We start from the raw sequence: 19772 nt of genomic DNA on the forward strand, positions 1-19772 counted from the left end.
AGGTCTGACACAAATGACCCTATGAACATTGCATTTAGCATTTCCTTTAGGCTAATTCAATTCTTCTTTGCTCATAGAGCACAGCACTTTCTCTGATAGCCACGCTCACTTGCATAAATAGCTAATAAGACTATTGCAGCCCATGTCCCTTTATTAATGTTTCTTATCTCAGATCAGATTAAGAGAATGTTGGTGAATTATTGGGAAACCTGGTAGAAAGCAGGGTAGCAACTGGAGAGAGGCCCCACACACCCAGTAGCTCCCCAACCTCATAACGTGCAGCTGTGTGTATGTGTGTGAAGGAAGAAGCCCCACTGCCAGCATTCCCTGAGCCCTGACACCTGAAACTATGACCAAAGGGAGATTCCCCATCAGTCACCCCACACCCCAAAGACAAGTCAGTCAGCATCTCCAAGGCTGACTGGCCCTTGGCAGGCGCCACCCAGCTGCTACCTGGGAGAGTCCATGTGGTCCTCTCAGTGCCCAATCTGGCAGCAGAGGTGGGCGAGCCAGCCAGACCTCCTCTTTGGTAAGCCCACATTTCTGTACTCCAGTTGCAGAAATGTATTAGCTAAGTAATTTATGGCAAATTATTTTATCTCAATTAGCACCAGTTTCTTGATTTGTAAAGAGAAAAATAATAATGATGGTTTTTGCAAGATCAAAATGATAAAATGATTGTACAGTTCTTAACACAGTGACTAGCATATGCTAAGTGATACTTTATTATTATTGAATGCATTTGTTCCATATTTGCTAACTTTAAAGTATCTTTAAAATGCCAACAATAGTAAGATCAATGATTTTTATGTGTGATAAAAATATGATATCATTTGAATTTTATTGTTTGTGTTATTTTAAATTGTATTTTATTGCTAAATATATGTTGTAAAACATTAGTAGAAATACTGTTAAGACAAAGCAAAATTTAACCTGATTGCTGTTGCACATGAATTGGGCTTTTAAAAGACTGTGATCATTTGAAAAGCTGACCGTTATGAAAGTATATAAAGTAATTTAAAGATGTAACTTCAACATATTAATAATGAATTGACATCAGGTATTTACTGTTAAATCTTAAGTCCTAGAATATGGGTAATTTTAATTTATAAGTAAAGGATTAATGACATGTTAACTGTTAGGGAGACATCAGAATGAGTATTCAAGCTTTAGGTTATAGTTAGTGAAATGTTGCTATTTAATTGAAAATTCGTGGGATTATAAATTTACTGTTTTTTGAGCTTTGATTACTAGAAATGTTATGTAAGTTGTCATAAAACCAATAGTAAAAAATGGCATGTAGACTCTCCGAGAACTACCAACATGGATATCTGGCCTGCAAAAGGCTTTTCAATCACAGGATATGCATTTATAAAATTAGATATATCTTCTCCTTCATTTTTTGCCTTAATTAATGCTTTTTCTAATCTTGTCATATTCTGCTTTACAGGAGATGCAGATTGTGTTTCTGCCTTTCTCCCTCCCCCTTCTTCCTCCACCCATGAAGGGTTAATGGAGGGGGGAGGGTCATGAAATGTGGAATGATCTAATTCCTCCTGCTGTGAAATATCACACTCAGAATTGTACTTACCTCCATTCTTAACTGATTCTTTCTGTTTTCACCTAGTTTAGTTGGCACCTCTCCCTGCTGCTGTTTCTTCTTTTTCGTTATTTTAATACTTATAAAATTTCCTAAAGCCAGTTGTATTAAATTATATGTATTAAATATGCCTTTGGAAATTGAGTTAAGTCCATTTTTATTATACAATTGACAAAGATCCTCTCCTACTAATTTCCATTTGTCTAGATCCAATTCTTTTTCCAGAGAAAAACAAGGACATATGTTCTTTACAGTTTCTAAAAGTTCAGTGATCTGCTGCAAAATTATAATCAAACCTTGGCTTTCCATAACTTTGACAATGCTTTCTAAACATTTTCCTTGAACAGAAACAGAAAGCTGTTTTCTAAATATCTGTCCCATCTTAGTTGAAATACTCTTTTAACAAAATTTATTTATTGTACTTACCCTAATTTCTGGGTTGAAGAGTCTTTTCCACTGGAATCAGGATCAGAGCTTTTCCACTGAAATCCACTGGGGGGAGGGGGAGGAGGTCTGTCAGCCCCACGTTGGGTGCCAAAATGTGGTGATTTTCTTCTTTTAAAATAATAGTTCTCTCTGGAAGAGAGCAAGTTTCTTGGGGAGGTTTTCTGGAGGCAGCCGTAGTTGCAGTTGAAAGTAATATGCAGCCAGCTGATAAAAATGCAAACGTGTATTTTTTTCCTTCCAAAATAGCCCGTTAGTTGAGGCCCATCTCTCTGCTTGGTTTTAAGAGCTCTTGCAGCTTTGTCCTTTGCTTCTGCCTCTGCTTCCTTCTGCCTCTAGCTGGCACAAAGATGGAATGGATCTCTTGTCTCCTTCACTTGGGGCTCAGCTAGCTTTCTGGAGAGCCTTTCAGACCAGCATTGGTCTCAGTGGGGGAAGTGCAGGAACCCAGCCACCACAGTGGTGTGAGATGAAGTGAATCTGGTTGCGCCTCTGAGAGAGGGCTTCTGTTTGAACTGAACTGATGCTCCCTTCTCAATGTCAAGAGCTGAACTCTCTTGACTGGGCTCATTGAAGGTCTATTTATGCTCCTTCTTCGAGAGAGGGATTGTGGGATGCGAGAGAGAGGGATTATGGGTTTCCTCCCAGAGTGTTCTCTGTCCCTAAGAGTTTCAAGGGAGGTGGGAGATTCACTGAGACCAACACTGGTCTGAAAGGCTCTCCAGAAAGCTAGGCAAGCCCCAAGTGAAGGAGACAAGAGATCCATTCCATCTTTGTGCCGGCTGGAGGCAGAAGGAAGCAGAGGCAGAAGCAAAGGACAAAGCTGCAAGAGCTCTTAAAACCAAGCAGAGAGATAGGCCTCAACTAACGGGCTATTTTGGAAGGAAAAAAATACACGTTTGCATTTTTATCAGCTGGCTGCCTATTACTTTCAACTGCAACTACAGCTGCCTCCAGAAAACCTCCCCAAGAAACCTACTTTCTCCCAGAGAGAACTATTATTTTATTTATTTATTTTTTTTTGAGAACTATTATTTTAAAAGAAGAAAATCACCACATTACTGGATGAGTACATCACTAATACTTGCTAACATTCCCTTATGAAATCACACAAAGTGATTACTACTGATTGAAATAAATAGAATCCATTTTCTCACTACTGTAATCACTCCTGACTGTTAGTGACTTGGTTTGGGGTTTTCTTAGCAAAGACACTTGGAGTTGCTTTGCCATTCCCTTCTCCTCCCTTTTAGAGATTTCAGCCTGACGTAAAGAGGGGTAAGAGACTCGTCCAGGGTCCCACAACTAGTATATGTCTGAGGTTGGATTTGAACTCGGCATCCTAGTCATTGAGCCCGCAGCAGTCCCAAGCTCCACTAATCACAACCATCTCAAGGCAATTTCAAAGGCCACATGATAAAAAATGCTACCCCCCTTCAGAGAGGTGAACTCTAGATGCACAGTGAAGTGTGTAATTTTAAAAATTTTTACTTCATTTTCATTGATTTGTTTCCGTTTACCCTCATAGCCCTCGGTCTGAGATGGGAAAGAAGGGATGAGTGAGCAGGGTTCTCACTGCGGAAATAACCCCTGTGGGGAGGGGGGACAGGCAAGGCTGAATCTCCATCCAGGCCAGAGGGAAGGAGGGAGGGGAAGATGAGCTGAAGTCACGCGTAGAAGATGCAGCAGTCTCCAGACTACGACTCCCAGAAAGACTTGCTCTCCCAGAGTCATTTTCCAAGCCCCGGATTTCAGGACCCGCACTTCCTTTTAAAGTCATTTCCGTACCGCCTCTCTCACATCTTCCGTGCTTCCAGCACCTGTGACGGGGTGGGCGGCAGTCGAAAGCGGAGCCAGAAACCCAATGCGGGGATGCGGGGATCCCGGAACCCCAGGGACTAGCTGGGGAGCTCGCAGAGGAGGCGAAGGAAACCATGCTTGGATTGACTGTTCCCGGGGCGGTGCTTACCAAGAAGGCGGGACGACATAGGCGGAGTGTGGGGAAGGAGGTGGATCCCATAGTAACTGGGACACGCCCTCCCCACGTGACCGGGATCGCTAGTCTCCAAGCCAGAGCACCTGTCCCTGTTCTGGTCCTGGGGCGTCCTCTCTGTCAGCAGCCCCCGTAGGAGCTCTTCCTCCGCCGAGATCCTCCGCCCTCCCCTTGTCCTCCCTGATCCCTGAGGGAGCTGGTACTGAGGACAGTGTCCCCTCCACCTCCTTCTGTCCCTCTTTCCATCCCCCCGCCTCGGGGTCCCCCTCAGTGACAAGTGGGGCTTCTCATGGGCCTCCGTTCCTCCCCAGGACCTCGGCCTCTGCTCTGTCCCTGAGGAGGAGGCGATGGCCCTCGGACTGACGGTTACCAGGCGCGGCCAGGTGAGTGACCACACTGCTGCTGTCCTGAATCACCCTCCAAGTGTAAAGGCCATGTGATACGGTCTTATACGTTAAACCTTAGAAATGTTGGCCTTCAGGGAGTCATAGATTTAGAAGTCATCTATTTATTCAGTGTCCTCTTCCCCCAAATAAACATTGATTTTTAAATTTTAGGCGCCAGGTTCTTTCCCTCTTTCCAGCGCCCTCCCTACCTGACAAGGCAAGTAACAAGGCACTCATTATGCCTGTGGAGACTTGCGGAGCATTTCCATTAGGTACAGTGCAAAAACCAGCCAACCAAACAAATAAGAGGCTTTAAAATAAAAGAAAATGGGGGAAAACATCCTTTCCCTGTCTTCAGATTTCATCAGTTTTCTCTTCATTTTTCCTCAGGAGTTGTTTGGCATTTTTGTGTTTCAGCTTTGCCATTACTGGGCACAATGTTCTCCCCATTTTATTCACCTCACTTTGCCTCAGTTCATAGAAATCTTGCAGATTTTTCAGAACCTATCCTGCCTTGTCATTTCTTAGTATACAACAGTATTCCTGCAAATCATATTATTATTCCGCCATTCCCCAACTGATATGGCATGAAAGAGGAAATGACCAAGGAAATAATGATTTGATCTTTTGAGCATCAAGACTTATTAAGCAGTGCAACCCAATTGTTCAGCAAACTCTGAGTAGACCTCCTCACTTCAGGACTGTATAGCAAATACAAGGAAAGATGGACTTTTTTTTTTTTTTTTGGAAGACAGACTTTTAAAAGTAATTACTCGAATAATGTACTTAATTACAAGGAAACATTACACTATTTGGTAAAAGATATGAACAGACAGTTTTCAGAAGAAGAAATTGAAATTTCTACTCATATAAAAAGGTGCTCTAAATCACTATTGATCAGAGAAATGCAAATGAAGACAATTTTGAGTTACCGCTACACCCCTGTCAGATTGGTAAGATGACAGGAAAAGATAATGACAAATGTTGGAGGAGGTGGGGGAAAACTGATACATTGTTGGTGGAGTTGTGTACTGATTCAGCCATTCTGTAGAGCAATTTGGAACTTTGCCTAAAGGGCTATCACACTGTTCATAACTTTTGATCCAGCAGTATTTCTACTGATCTTGTATCCCAAAGAGATCATAAAAGAGGGAAAGGGACCCACATGTGCAAAAATATTTGTGGCAGCTCTTTTTGTAGTGGCAAAGAACTGGAAGTGGAATGCATGCCCATCAATTGGAGAATGGTTGAGCAAATTGTGGTATATGATTGTTATAGAATATTATTGTTCTATAAGAAATGATCAGCAGGATTTCAGAGAAGCCTGGAGAGACTTAGATGAAATGATGCTAAGTGAAAAGAGCAGAAACAGAAGATCAACCTACACAGCAATAGCAAGATTATATAACATACAATTCTGATGAACCCGGTTCTTTTCAACAATGAGATGATTCAGCCCAGTTCCAATGGTCTTGTGATGAAGAAAGCCATTTGCACTCAGAGAGAGACTGTGGGCACTGAGTGTGAATCACAACTTAGTATTTTCACTCTTTTGTTGTTTGCTTGCATTTTGTTTTCTTATTTTTCCCTTTTTGATCTGATTTTTTTTTGTGCAACATGATATTTGTGAAAATATGTATAGAAGAATTGTACATGTTTAACATATATTCAATTACTTGCAGTCTAAGGAAGGGAGTGGGGAAAAGGGAGGGAAAAAAAATTTGGAACACAAGATTTTCCAAGAATGAATGTTGGAAATTATCTATAAATATGTTTTGAAAATAAAAAGCATTTAAAAATATAAAGAAAGATTAGGAACTTCCTAAGTTGGAAAGGAGAGGATGAACAGGTGTAATACTCTGGAATTAGAAAAAAAGAAGTGTCCTCCTAAGTAGTTGTAAACAATTAAATAATGGATTACTGATAAATAACAAGATAATAATTGATTGATCATTATGAAGCCAATTTTCAGCAAAATTAATGAATTGCTTTGGATATACAATTGTGAGGAACTCTTTACATTAGTCTTTGAATCTGACCAAGTTTTTGGTCAGCATAACATAGGTCCCTGGGTAAGGGGCACTAAAGAATAGAGAAAAATTGTCCAGTTTCCCAACTAAGAAAGGCTAGGGTCAAATAGCACAGTAAGGTTTTCCAGTTCCCACAGTTGCATAAAGTTTTCCCACAAGACAGCAATTGGACTAGATAGGCCAAAAACTGAACAGAAATAAACTTCAGAATTGAGTAAAAAGATGGAAGAATCATTGTGGTTCACTCAAATCCTACAGTTAACCACTTGCTGTCTTAATCCCCTGAAGTCCCTCCAGGTTCACTCACTGTTTCAGAATGGGGTGAGTTCTTGGAATAATGTAAAGTCCTAGGAGTTCTTCCTTGTAATCTTAAAATGATTCCCTCACATCTGCTCAATTCCTAATTCTTTGCCACCACAAATCAAACAGCTATAAATATTTTTGTGACTTTTAAGTCATTTCCCCATTGCTTTGATTTCTTTGGCTTGGAAACCTTAAGAGAGGGATAGCTAGGTCAAAAGGTATACAGTCTTATAGTTTTGGGGCATGGTTCTATATTGTATTTCATGAATGGTTAAAACTTTACAATTCCAGGAGTGGTACGTTAGTGTCCCTATTTTTCTGCATTTCTTTCAACATTGATCATTTTCCTTTTCTCTCCTGGTATCCAGTTTCATTGGTAGATGTGAAGTAAATCTCTGAAATGTTTTAATTTGCATTTCTCTAATTATTAGTGGTTTAGATTTTTTTCATATAACTATTGATGTCTCTTCTGAAAACTGCCTGTCATATCCTTTGTCTTTTTCAATTGGTAAATGGATTTTATTTTTGAATATTTAGCTGAGTTTCCTATATATCTTTGTACAAAAATTTTTAAATTTTGTATGCCCACATTTATATATGTTACTTCTTATAATCCTTTCTTATCTCTTGTTTGGTCACAAATTCTTTTCTTTTCCATAGATCTAACAAGTACATTTTCCCATGCTTGCCTGCTTTATTTAGGATACCAACTTTTAAGTCTAAATCATGTCCTCGTTTTGACCTTATCTTGGTAAATGATGTAAAATGTTGGTCTGTGCCTAGTTTTTGCCAGACTGCTTTGCAGTTTTCCCAGCAAAATTTTTGAAAAAGGAGAATTCTCACCTGAAAAGCTTGGCTCCTTGGACTTATCAAACACTAGATTATTATAATAAATTTCTGGTAAATTGTGTACTTAATATGCTAATCAATCATTAAAATTTTTAGCCCTTCCCAAATTGTTTTGATCATTACTCCTTTTAATATAGTCTGAAATCTATTGTAATAGGTTCCTTCCTTTACATAGGTTTTTGTTTATTCCCTTGATATTCTTGACCTTTGCTTTATCCTGATAATGATTTAATGATTATTTTTCTATCTATCTATGTAAACTTTGGTGGTTTGACTGGCATGCCATTGAATATATCAATGTAGGTAGATTTGTCATTTTCATTTTATTGGCTCAGCTTACTCAGGAGTCATTAATATTTCTCTAGTTGTTAAATCTGTATTTGTTTGAAAAGTGACTATTGATATAAATATATACTTTATATTCTTGTTACTGACATGCTCAATTATTATGACAGATTTATTTTTTTTTAAAGGAATTTGTATGGTAAGACATCTGGAATATTTAACATTGAGATAGATTTATCATCAGTAGTCCTTTCAGTATATATAACTTTCTTGTTTACATTATAAATGTTTATTTAAAACTATTTTTAAATAAAGGGTATTTAAAATGAATAAAACTCTGGATACTCTTTGTTCTGATCATATCTCTACCAGCTATGTATCCCAAAGAAATAAAAACAAAAATGGAAAGGATCTTCATATTAAAAAAATATTTATTGCAGCTTTTTTTTCTGGTGGCAAAGAATTGGCAAGTGAGGGGGATGTCCATCATTTGGGAAATAGCTGAACAAGAGCTTCTCCCTCCCAGTACCTTGATAGGTGATACCTTTGTATCTATTATATACTGGGAGTTTAAGACTTAAGTATGCATGTGTATCAGAAAACTGTAAATATTAATAGCTGATTGAGTTGAATCATAACTAATTATGATTATTAAAATGACTTTTAAGTGCCATTAACTGAAGATGAATAAAAAAGAAATAGAACAGTGTACAAAAGCAGAGGGGAGACAACAAAGACCCCAAAGATCTGATTCTGGTAATCGGTGTTACAAAAAAGATTTTTAAAAAATTGGTTTGGAGGCAAGCAAGAGATCAAACGATAATGAGAACTATATTTGGGGTGGATGGGATGATGATAATGGAGGGATGCCTGAGAAAAAGCTAAACAAGTAAACTCTTCCTTGCCTTTAATTTTCTCTTTGAAAACTGAAGATTTTTGAAGTGAGACTGAGAGCCTTACAGTCGTCAATGAGAATCCAGATCAAAAAAGATAGACAGGATCTATCTGTTCTGAAAAAAGTATACAATGTGTTTGAGTGTTTAGCCATTCTCAGGTTTCCCTGAAAGATCTTGGAGAAGGGGGTTGGTTCCACAGAACTGGAAAAGGGGGCTTGTGCTAAGTTTCAAACAAGAGACATTGGATTCTGCTAAACCTGGGCCATTGACCTCAAATTCTGACACATTCTTAAAATACATTTTTAAATGAGCTGGTTAGTGAGCAATGAGAAAAGACTATTTTACTTTTTATTTTTTCTATAAAGCTTTTTGCTATTTATTCAGTCATTTTCTGAAAAAAGGTTTCTTTCCCTTACTTTCCTTTATAGTCAAGAAAGAAAATTATACAAAAATATTAATTATAGTGACTCTTCTGCATAATTTATAAAACATTCTCCTCTCTAGTGCTTTTCATCTTCTCTGCTGTTAGAAAAAGTAATCTTTTTTTTCAATTTCTCAGAGTTCAGCATCTTTTTTTTTTTTTTTTAAAGATGTTTGTATAGTCTTTTGGCTCAACTTATTTCACACTGCATCATTAAATTCACAGTTCTCATGCTTTTCAGATTTCCTCATACTTGTCATTTCAAACTTTAAAATAAATTTTAAAATAAAATAAATTAAAATAAATTATTTTCTCCCCTAGTCCTTTTCTTTTTGGTGACAATTCAGTTTGTTTCCAGTTTATTGGTGCCTTCAAAGACTGTTCTTATGATTGCTTTTGTGTATATCCTCCTTTTATGGGCTTATTCTGATTATAGAGAAAGGGCAGTGAAAAATACCTTTGGATTTGGAGTTAAGAAAACTTGGATTCAAAGTACAGATCTGTAATTTATTCCCTTTTGACCTGCAGCAGGTTACTTTCCTTTTCTGGGCCTCACTTCCCTAATTTGTGAAATGAAAAAAGTAGACTCAAGTCTCTTTCATATCTAAATTGGAAGATGATGTTCCTTTAGTATTCTTTTCACCTGTAAAACATATTTTCCAGTATGTCAGATAGGAGACGCTAGTCCTTCATGTTCACTTTTCTCTTACGGTTTCTGGAGCATTGAGCATAATCATGTTCACAAAATTTAAAAGAACAAAAAAACTCCACCCACATTTTAAAATGATGCCATTGGACCTGTGAACAGCATTAAGTATCCACTGTGTTAAGTATTGAGGAAGCAAAGAAAAGCAGACCTGGCCACTGACCCCAAGGAGCTTTCAGCCTCATAAGAGAAAAATTCTAAAGTGCCTGTTATCCATTAATCTCTGTACTGGATAACAGACAAGAAACTGAAAAAAGTCCTGTTGAGAGGGAGTTTATATTCAAACTTGATAAAAATTAGAGTTATTCCTGGGTAAGCACAAATATTTATGCTGTTTCAGGAATCGGTGACATTGCAGGATGTGACCGTGGAATTCACCTGGGAGGAGTGGATGTACTTAAACCCATCTCAGAAGAAGTTGTACAGGGAGGTGATGCTGGAGAACTATAGGAATTTGGCCTCTTTGGGTAAGAAATGGTTCCTCTTTGTAGCTTTCATATATATGATGTTGACTTTCAAGATTTTAAGTTATTTTTTGTCATTCAAAAGGAAGGTATTCCTAGTTCTTGTGTAACCAGGAGACACAGTAATTGTGCTACTTGTTCCAGGATAAAGATCTTTGCTTCATCCTCCTGAAAACAGATGGCTTGATGTGTTATTATTCTTGAGAATGTATCTTCCCCTCTTTTTTGCTTTAAAGCCAAGATTTTTTTGTTTAATCACATTTGTTTATATATATTTGTATATTTATATACAAAGTGTTCCCACTGTCGAAGCAGAGTCCCATGAACTGTTTTTCATAAATTCTATTTTGTAACCTATTCTTATATATAATAGAATATTCTTTCTTGGTTCTTTGTATTATCCTAGAGATCTTTCTGGGATGCCTACTTTTTTCCAAAGAGAGTTTGAACTAATTTTGTATTCTTTTATTAAATTTTATGGATGTTATTTTTAAAATGCAAATTTTTATTTCCACTTTCTCTTTCCACTACATAAACAACAATACAAAAGAAATCCCATCTCTCCTTCCATCTAGACCATTGAGGCTATGGTTGAAAAACCTATGGTTGAAAAAATAATCACAGACAAAATCAGCTAAATACATTTTGCATCCTTATTTCCCCATTTTTTACTGAGAGTTGAGAGAAATATTTTCTCACTCTTTTCTGTAACTGAATTATGATATAACTGCGTCTTACACTTTTTCATTTTCCACAAACAGGATTTGCAGTTTCTAAACCAGATGTGATTTACCAATTGGAAAGAAATGAAGAAACTTGGATGCCAGAGACAGATAATCCAAAAGGCAGCTGTCCAGGTGACTACATAAAAACCAAGGAAATGGATTCATTTGAAATTGCTGCTCTATTGGTCATTTTAAATCAAATCTCTTTTAACATGTTGAATAAAGTTATTTTATCAAAGCTTCAAAGGCTTGTTGAGAAGAACTGAGACTTTCAAATGTCATTTTTGAAACTCAAGAAGTTATTTTTTTATGCATCTCTTTACTTATATGTTCTAGTATTTATGCCTGTTCATGGAAGATTATCTTATCTTAAGCAGGCATTGTCTTGCCTCAGATTCATGAATTCATTCTCCCTCTAAAAATAAACCCATCATATAAAATATTAAAAATATGCCCTTTTGGGGGCAGCTAAGTGGCACAGTGGATAGAGCACCAGCCCTGACATCAGGAGGACCTGAGTTCAAATTTGACCTCAGACATTTAATGCTTCCTAGTTTTGTGACCCTGGGGAAGTCACTTAACCCCAATTGCCTCAGCAAAAAAAAAAAAGAAAGAAAGAAAGAATGAAAAAAAGCCCTTTTGGCTTTTGTGTCCTCTTCTTATGCTTTCTTCTTTGCTCCTTGATGTTTATGTTATTTTACTGTTGTACTTTGTAAATATTTAGTCCTAACCTAATTCCCCTTTTATCTGTTATTTTATATCATCATTTTTTTAATACTTTGAAATTTTATTTATCAGTGAATAATAATATATTCCTAGGATAGCATTGGTTTAACCATAACCCCATTATTGGATCTCTACATTTTTAATGTTTCATAAGCTATGGCAAATATTTTTGAGAAATGTCTTTGATTTTAGAAAAAAATTTGAGGCTATAGACCTAGCAATGAAACTATTAGGTCACTGGTTATGAAATTTCATAGGTAAATCTTAAATTGTTTTTTCTGCTTTCCTGAGCAATGATATCAGCAGCTTAAAAAGTACCTACTATACCATAAATTCCAGAATTTGTCATTTAAAAATATCTTTTCTAATCTGATGTGTATTTGGTGATACTTCCAAATTGTTCTGTGTTTTACTTCTTTGATTATTAATATTTCAATATTGTTTCAAGTATTATTATTTTGTCTTGTGAAAAATAACTGTGTCTTGATCATTTACCATTATAGAATTGCATCTTTCTTATACAAATTTAATCCGATCCTTACAAAGTAGATATGTTGGAACTTTAATGGACTTTTGTGGCAGTAACTGTTCATTATGTCCTCCTTTCCTCATATGTTCTCTTTCTATTATTTGTTGCATATCTTTCATTGTGTTCTCCTTCCCTCATATGTTCTCTTTCTATTATTTGTTGCATATCTTTTTCTAGCTCTCCTAATGCTAAACTCTTCAAGTCTCCTTTTTCTTTATGTTCATTGTTTCTCTCCCCTCTTCCTTATTTCTCCTTTAAATGGTAAGGATACATTTTTCAATCATTTTTTGTTTATGTCCAACTCTTTGTGACCTAATTTGGTGATTTTTGAGTGGAGACAATGGAGTGGTTTGCCTTTTCCTTTTCTTCTTCTTCCTCTTCCTCTTCTTCTTCTTCTTTTTTTTTTTGCTGAGGCAATTGGGGTTGAGTGACTTGCCCAGGGTCACACAGCTAGGAAGTGTTCAGTGTCTGAGGCCAGATTTGAACTCAGGTTCTCCTGACTTCAGGGCTGGTGCTCTATCCACTGCACCACCTAGCTTCCCCGTCTTTTCCTTTTCTTAAGTCACTTTGCAGATGAGGAAACTGAGGCAAACATGATAAAATGACCTATCCAGGATTACACAGTTAGTGTCAGAGTCTTAATATGATTTCAGAAAAATTCATCTTCATGACTGTGCCACTTTGTTACCCTAAGGCTACTTTTGCAAACTGTCATAGTCATCTAGTTTTTAAGGATCGTCTTTCATTTGCTGATTGCATTCAAATGTCAACTTTCTTCATTTTCCAGATAATTTCCTTCTAGGGCAATTCATTGATACATCAATTTTGAGTCATCCTATTTTCACATTCAGCTAACTGTGACCTTTAGTCAAAGAATAGTGAGACTAGCCATCTCAAGTAGGAACACAAGATAATATTTTTAAAACTGAGCAACGAGAAGCCGTGGGATGGGGAGAAAAAGGCAGGGTTAAATCTGCTTTTTGTTTTTCCTTTCAGGGAGTAAAGAATTTACTCAAGAAAAATCTTATAAATGTAGTGAATGTGGGAAGGCCTTTAAGAGTAAGACACAACTTACTTTGCATCGGAGTATTCATACTGGGAAGATTCTTTATAAATGTAAGGAGTGTGGAAAGGCTTTCATCTACAATTCAGAACTTAATCTACATCAGCGAATTCATACTGGAGAGAAACCTTATGAATGTAGTGAATGTGGGAAGGCCTTCAATAGGAAGTCACATCTTACTGTACATCAGAAAGTTCATACTGGACAGAAACTTTACAAATGTAGTAAATGTGCTAAGACATTCAGGCACAAGACACAATTTACTGTACATCAGAGTATTCATACTGGAAAGATTCTTTATGAATGTAAGGAGTGTGGAAAGGCTTTCATCTACAAATCAGAATTTATTCTACATCAGAGAATTCACACTGGAGAGAAACCTTATGAATGTAGTGAATGTGGCAAGGCCTTTAATAGAAAGTCACATCTTACTGAACACCAGAGAATTCATAGTGGAGAGAAACTTTATGAATGTAATAAATGTGGGAAAGCCTTCAGACATAAGACACAATTTACTGTGCATCAGAGTATTCATACTGGAAAGATTCTTTATGAATGTAAAGATTGTGGGAAAGCTTTCATCTACAACTCGGCACTTATTTTACATCAAAGAAGTCATACTGGAGAGAAACCTTATAAATGTACTCTATGTGAGAAGGCCTTTAGCAGTAAGACACAACTTACAGTGCATCAAAGTATTCATACCGGAGAGAAACCTTATGAATGTAGTGAATGTGGAAAGGCCTTCAGAAATAGGAAACAACTTACTGTGCATCTCAGAGTTCATCCTGAAAAGATCCTTTATGAATGTAAAGAATGTGGGAAGGTTTTCCACTACAATTCAGAACTTACAAAACATCAAAGAAATCACATGCAAGAGAAACCATATGAATGTGGGGAATGTGGGAAGGCCTTCAGTAGGAAGTCACATCTTACTGTGCATCAAAGAATGCATACTGGAGAGAAACCATATGTATGTAGTGAATGTGGGAAGGCCTTTAGGAGGAAAACATATCTCAACATGCATCAGAGAATCCATACTGGAGAGAATCCTTATGAATGCAAGCAATGTGGGAAGGCTTTCCCTCTGAAGTCATATCTTAGAAAACATCAAAGAAATCATAGAGTAGAGAAACCTTATGAATGTAGTGTTTGTAGTAAGGCCTTCAATAAGAAATCATATTTTACTGTCCATCAAAGAATTCATACTGGAGAGAAACCTTACAAATGTAGCGAATGTGGAATGGCCTTCAGGAGTAAAGCACATATTACTGTGCATCAGAGCATTCATACTGGAGAGAAACATTTTGAATGTAAGGATTGTGGGAAAGCTTTCTTTTACAATTCAGAACTTATTACACATCAAAGAATTCATACTGGAGAGAAACCTTATGAATGTAGTGTATGTGGAAAGGCCTTCAATAAGAAGTCAAATCTTACCGTGCACCAGAGAATTCATACTGGAGAAACACCTTATGAATGTAGTGAATGCAGGATGGCTTTCAGGGTTAAGAGACAACTTACTCAGCATCAAAGAATGCATATTGGAGGGAAGCCTTAGGAATATAATTAATGTGGGAAGGTGTTTAGGAGGAAGCCTTATCTCATGTATCAGAATTCATACTAATTAGAATCCTTATGAATGGAAAGCATGTGGGAAAGTCATTTCTTAGAAAACTTGCAAGAAATGATAGAATAGAGAAATCTTAAAGATGTATTTGTATATGAGAGGGCCTTCCACAGAAAGTTATATCTTATTGTGCATCAGAAAATTCATACTGGAGAAAGACCTGGAGAGAATGTAGTGAATGTAGAAAATACATTACACAGAGGATACAACTTTATGTCCATTACAGAATTTATACTTGAGAGTTTCCTCATGAATGTAAAGAGTGTGAAGATCACCACAGTTTAGATTTTATTATATATCAGAAAATTCATGCTGGTAAAGGAAGGTCCTTATGAGAGTGGAAAGGACTTTAGAAATTAGACACAATCTACTATATACATCAGAGCATTTATACTTGAAAGAAGACATTTAGGAGTAATACACAATTTACTCTGCATTGAAAATTCATTCTAGGAAGATTCTTTATGAGTTCACTACAACCAGTGTATTTTAACTCCACTACAACTTGGAACCTATTTGACATCACAGAATTAAAATAGAAGAGGAACCTTATGAATGTCCTTTATGTAGGTAGGCCTTCCTTCTGACTTTAGAACTTACTCAAAATTAGTGCACTGATACTAGAGAAAAACTTCATGAATGTGGAAGACCTCCAGACTGAAGATACAACTATCAGCATACAAGAATCTATTCTCCATAGAAATCTTGTGAATTATGTAATTCATTTGGGAAGACATTTTGAATGAGTACCTTACTCTGATGTCCATCAAAGAATTCATCCTCTGTAGAATCTTTATGAATGTACAGTGTGGGAGGATCCCCTAGCTTATCTAGACTATGATTGTGAGTCAGTATATGAAGACCCAAGAGTCCTTATTTAGCCCCCCAGGAGATTTTCCTCCCTTCTTCAGAGCCCTCTAAGGGAAGAAAGATTAATGATATCTTCCCATGGGTTTTCTGCTACAGAGAGGATATAGTAGTTGAGCCAGAGGTCATGCTTTTGGGAGAGCCTTGGTATTAACTTTGATTCCTGGGCACATGGCATGCAGGAGTCATAGAGTTGACTTGGCCATCAGATGAACTTGATGTGTGATAAATACTTCCCTGTGCTTGAGGAAGGTATTATCTGAGTTGCATTCCTGATGTTGCTGGCACTGTTTCTGTTCACATTCATAGGGTAACCACAGAACCATAAAGATTTGGAATCACATAATTTTTCAAAAGCCTAGTAATGACCTATGGCAGATACTGACATTATATGATTTCTGCCTAGTATTCTACATATCAAAGGAAAGGAATTCAGTGAAATTCAGGTAAATAGCAAGAATAACTATTACTCTTAAATCAGCCATAGGCCTTGTCACTTAACTAATGACATAAAGAGAAGAATGGGATTTTCATTGTGGTCAAAGGATATGAATGGGGGTTTTCAGAAGAAATAAAAAAGAAGTGTCATAGAAAAATGCTCTAAATTACCTATTGATAAGAGAAATGTAAATGAAAACAATTCTGAGGTAACACCTCACATCTATCAGATTAAGTAATGTGATAAGATCAATAACTGATTCTGGAGAAAATGTAGAAAAATAAGAACACTAATGCATAGTTCACAAGAATTTCAACCATTCTGCAAACAATTTGGACATGTCCCAAGGACATAAAAAACTGCATTCCCTTTTACCCACACTACTTGGTCTGTTTGCTAAAGAGATCAAAGTTAAAAGGAAATGGATCTATGTATACAAAAATATTTCCAGCTCTTTTTGTGGCAGCAGAGTATTGGAAATTGAGGGAATGCTCATCATTTGGGAAATGGCTGGATAAGTTGTCCTTTATGATTTTAGTGGAATACTATTTAATGTAAAAAAATGATAGATGGTAGTTCAGTGGCTTAGTGGATAGAGCACTGTACTTGAAGTCAGTAAATCCTGAATTCAAATGTAACCTCAGATACTTAATACTTCTGTGACTCTGGGCAAGTCATTCAATCTCTGTCTTAATCTATTAGAGAAAGAAATTTTAAAACTATTCCATTCTGTTTGCCAAGACAATCCCCATCATGGGATCAGGGACTCCATTGAACCACTACATAGCAACAATAACTTAAGGGATATGTTTTCAGAAAAATCTAGGGACATCCATATGAATTTATATAGAATGAAATGAGCAGAACCGTGTGGTCTTTGTACACAGAAAAAGCAATACTGTGATGATAATCATTTGTCAAAGATTTAGCTACTCTGATCAAGATAATTCTAAAAGATTCATGATGAAACATAGTATCCACATCCAGAGAGCAAACTGATGAACTTAATGTAAATAGAATTATAATTTAAAATTTTTCTTTTTTTAAAAATGATTTTGCCACATAGTTATTATTTGAATTTTTTTTCAGTATTATTTCCCATGTGTAATTGACATATTGTCTTATCAATGGATGTAGGAGGGCCTGGGAAAAATTTTAATTTACTTTTGCATTAATTACATTAAATTTATGTTTTCATTTAATTTACATTAACATTAAATGTTACAAATGTCCAAAATAAATTTTATTTAATGTTCAAAAATAAACAAGATTTGGAATCACCTACAACATAAACCAGTTTATTGAACTTCTAGAATTTGGTCTTTCTTCTAAACATATTTCTACATTTATCATGCTGCATAACAAAAATCAGATCAAAAGGGGAAAAATGAGAAAGAAAAAACAAGCTATGCATTTTTTATTTCCTGCATAGGTTAAATGTACACTATTTCAAAGTCTGATTCTTTTTGTACAGCAAAATAATTGTATGGATATGTATATATAAATTGTATTTAAATTATATTTTAACATATTTAACATGTATTGGTCAACCTGCCATCTGGGGGAGAGGGGTGGAGGGAAGGAGGGGAAAAATTGGAACAAAAAGTTTTGCAATTGTCAATGCCGAAAAATTACCCATGCATGTATCTTACAAATAAAAAGCTATAATTAAAAAAAGCTAGTAAACAACAACAGCAACAAGTGAAACTAATATGTGATTCACATTCAATTCCCATAGTCCTCTCTCTAGATGTGGATGACTTTCTCCATCACAAGACTTTTGGAATTGCCTTGAATCGTTGAAAAGAGCCAAGCCCATCACATTCACTTTATTTTCAGTCTGCTTCAAAGACCCTTTGTTGACATGATTTTCATTGCATTCCGGGCCATTTATGGGTATTTGTCTAAGTGCTTTTTATGCCCTAATGCATGGTGTATTTATGTGAAAGTGCCATAAACAGCCAAGAAAAGGAATATTCCTTTCTTTTCCCATCCAGATTTCTCTAAAAATCCAATTCTTTTCTTCCATAGTTAACTTTTTAAAAAATTCTGTTTGTCTCCTTAATTTCTTATTTATTTTATAGTTAGATTTATCTAGTTCTGAGGGAGAAAAGTTGAGGTCCTCCATAAGCAGGGTTTTAATGTCTTTCCTTCTGTAACTTTTAAAACTTTCATAATTTAAATGCTATGCCCCTTTAATATATATATATATATATATATATATATATATATATATAGAGAGAGAGAGAGAGAGAGAGAGAGAGAGAGAGAGAGAGAGAAGAGAGAGAGAGAGAGAGAGAGAGAGAGAGAGAGAGAGAGAGAGAGAGAGAATGAATTAATATTACTCATTTCTGCTCCTTTAGGCAGGAGATAAATCAGAGGACTTGCAGTAGTGACCTCAGAGACTTGTGAGAGCCGGAGGTCCAAGGGGTCTTAATAAAGGGACATTGTTCTGTGAGCATCCCCTGGGAGCCCCTCTTTTCTACTCCAACTTGTACAAGTTCTCCTGGGAGCACGTGGGCTATGTCTGTAAGTCCACGAGATGGAGGCCAGCCGGCCTTGCCTATGAAGAAACCCCCGGGGCTGAGTAACCAGTAGTCTGTGCATCTATCAGGAGCCTTGGGGTTTTCTTCCTCAATGACACTGTGTGTCCTTGTGCTTCCACTTGGGGAGCCTCCTGCCTGTCCTGGGCTGACTTCCGCTGAAGGATCTCTTGCCGTGGACTCAGCTGATCCCTTCACATCCACAGGGCACGTCCAGAACCACGAATAGGTTTCCAACCTCTTCCCTCACCCACTTCTCGCAGGGAAGTTTTCACTTCTCTTTCCCCCAAATTGGTCTACTCTTGGGGTTCCCCCCGGGCGAGAGCTCCCCTCTCCCTGCAGTCCTCTCCCGGGCCCCCGGCCCGCTGGGCCGCTCAGAGCTCCTGGGGCGCGTGGGGCTGCAGCAAAGTCCTCTCCGTTCCTCTCCCCCGACCCCCCTGTCCCTCCCCCCCCCCCCCCCCGGTCCCAGTCCTTTCCGGACCCCCAGCGGTGAGCGCCTCCTCCCGGAGCTGCCCCCACGCTCACTGCCCCGCTTTGAGCCTGCAGGGCACTGGGCTCCGAGGACCACGGCGGGGCTCCCGCTGCCTCGGGACGAAAGGCGATGAAAAGCTCCTGTCGCCTTCTCCATCGTCTTCAGCTCTTCTCCCATTCTGCCTCTTCCCACAGTGGGCGCGCGGCCAGGCCAGGCCGGGCTCGGAGAACTTCAGCAAACGGGGCATTCCCCACCCTTACCAGGTGATGGGCCCGCCCTCTCACCCTCTTTCTACCTTGGGTTTCTCTGCCCCGAGCTGACCTGACATGGGGTGATCGGTCACATAATAGGTTTTTTCCCCAGGTTTTTCTGAACCCATCCCCTTCATTATTTCCTAGTGC

General features: G+C 37.5%; 1 protein-coding gene across 1 annotated transcript; it reads left to right on the forward strand.

Annotated features, from left to right (window-relative positions):
- Nucleotides 1-4329: 4329 nt before the first annotated feature.
- Nucleotides 4330-17649, forward strand: LOC127547511 (zinc finger protein 420-like). The gene is made up of 4 exons (XM_051974433.1): nucleotides 4330-4420; nucleotides 10254-10380; nucleotides 11139-11234; nucleotides 13354-17649. Exons 1-4 carry the CDS (start codon nucleotides 4385-4387, stop codon nucleotides 14979-14981), a joined length of 1887 nt encoding a protein of 628 aa, XP_051830393.1. The 5' UTR covers nucleotides 4330-4384; the 3' UTR covers nucleotides 14982-17649.
- The last annotated feature ends 2123 nt before the right edge of the window (nucleotides 17650-19772 follow it).

This window comes from Antechinus flavipes, chromosome 2, assembly GCF_016432865.1.
Source record: "Antechinus flavipes isolate AdamAnt ecotype Samford, QLD, Australia chromosome 2, AdamAnt_v2, whole genome shotgun sequence".
Classification (NCBI taxonomy): Eukaryota; Metazoa; Chordata; class Mammalia; order Dasyuromorphia; family Dasyuridae; genus Antechinus; species Antechinus flavipes.

What these genes read in the sequence shown, in the direction of transcription:
- LOC127547511 (XM_051974433.1), top strand. Translation starts at nt 4,385, where the DNA reads ATGGCCCTCGGACTGACGGTTACCAGGCGCGGCCAG. An exon ending in TAGGAATTTGGCCTCTTTGG is followed by an intron (nt 10,381 to 11,138) that starts GTAAGAAATGGT and finishes TTCCACAAACAG; the next exon opens with GATTTGCAGTTTCTAAACCA. An exon ending in TCCAAAAGGCAGCTGTCCAG is followed by an intron (nt 11,235 to 13,353) that starts GTGACTACATAA and finishes TTTTCCTTTCAG; the next exon opens with GGAGTAAAGAATTTACTCAA.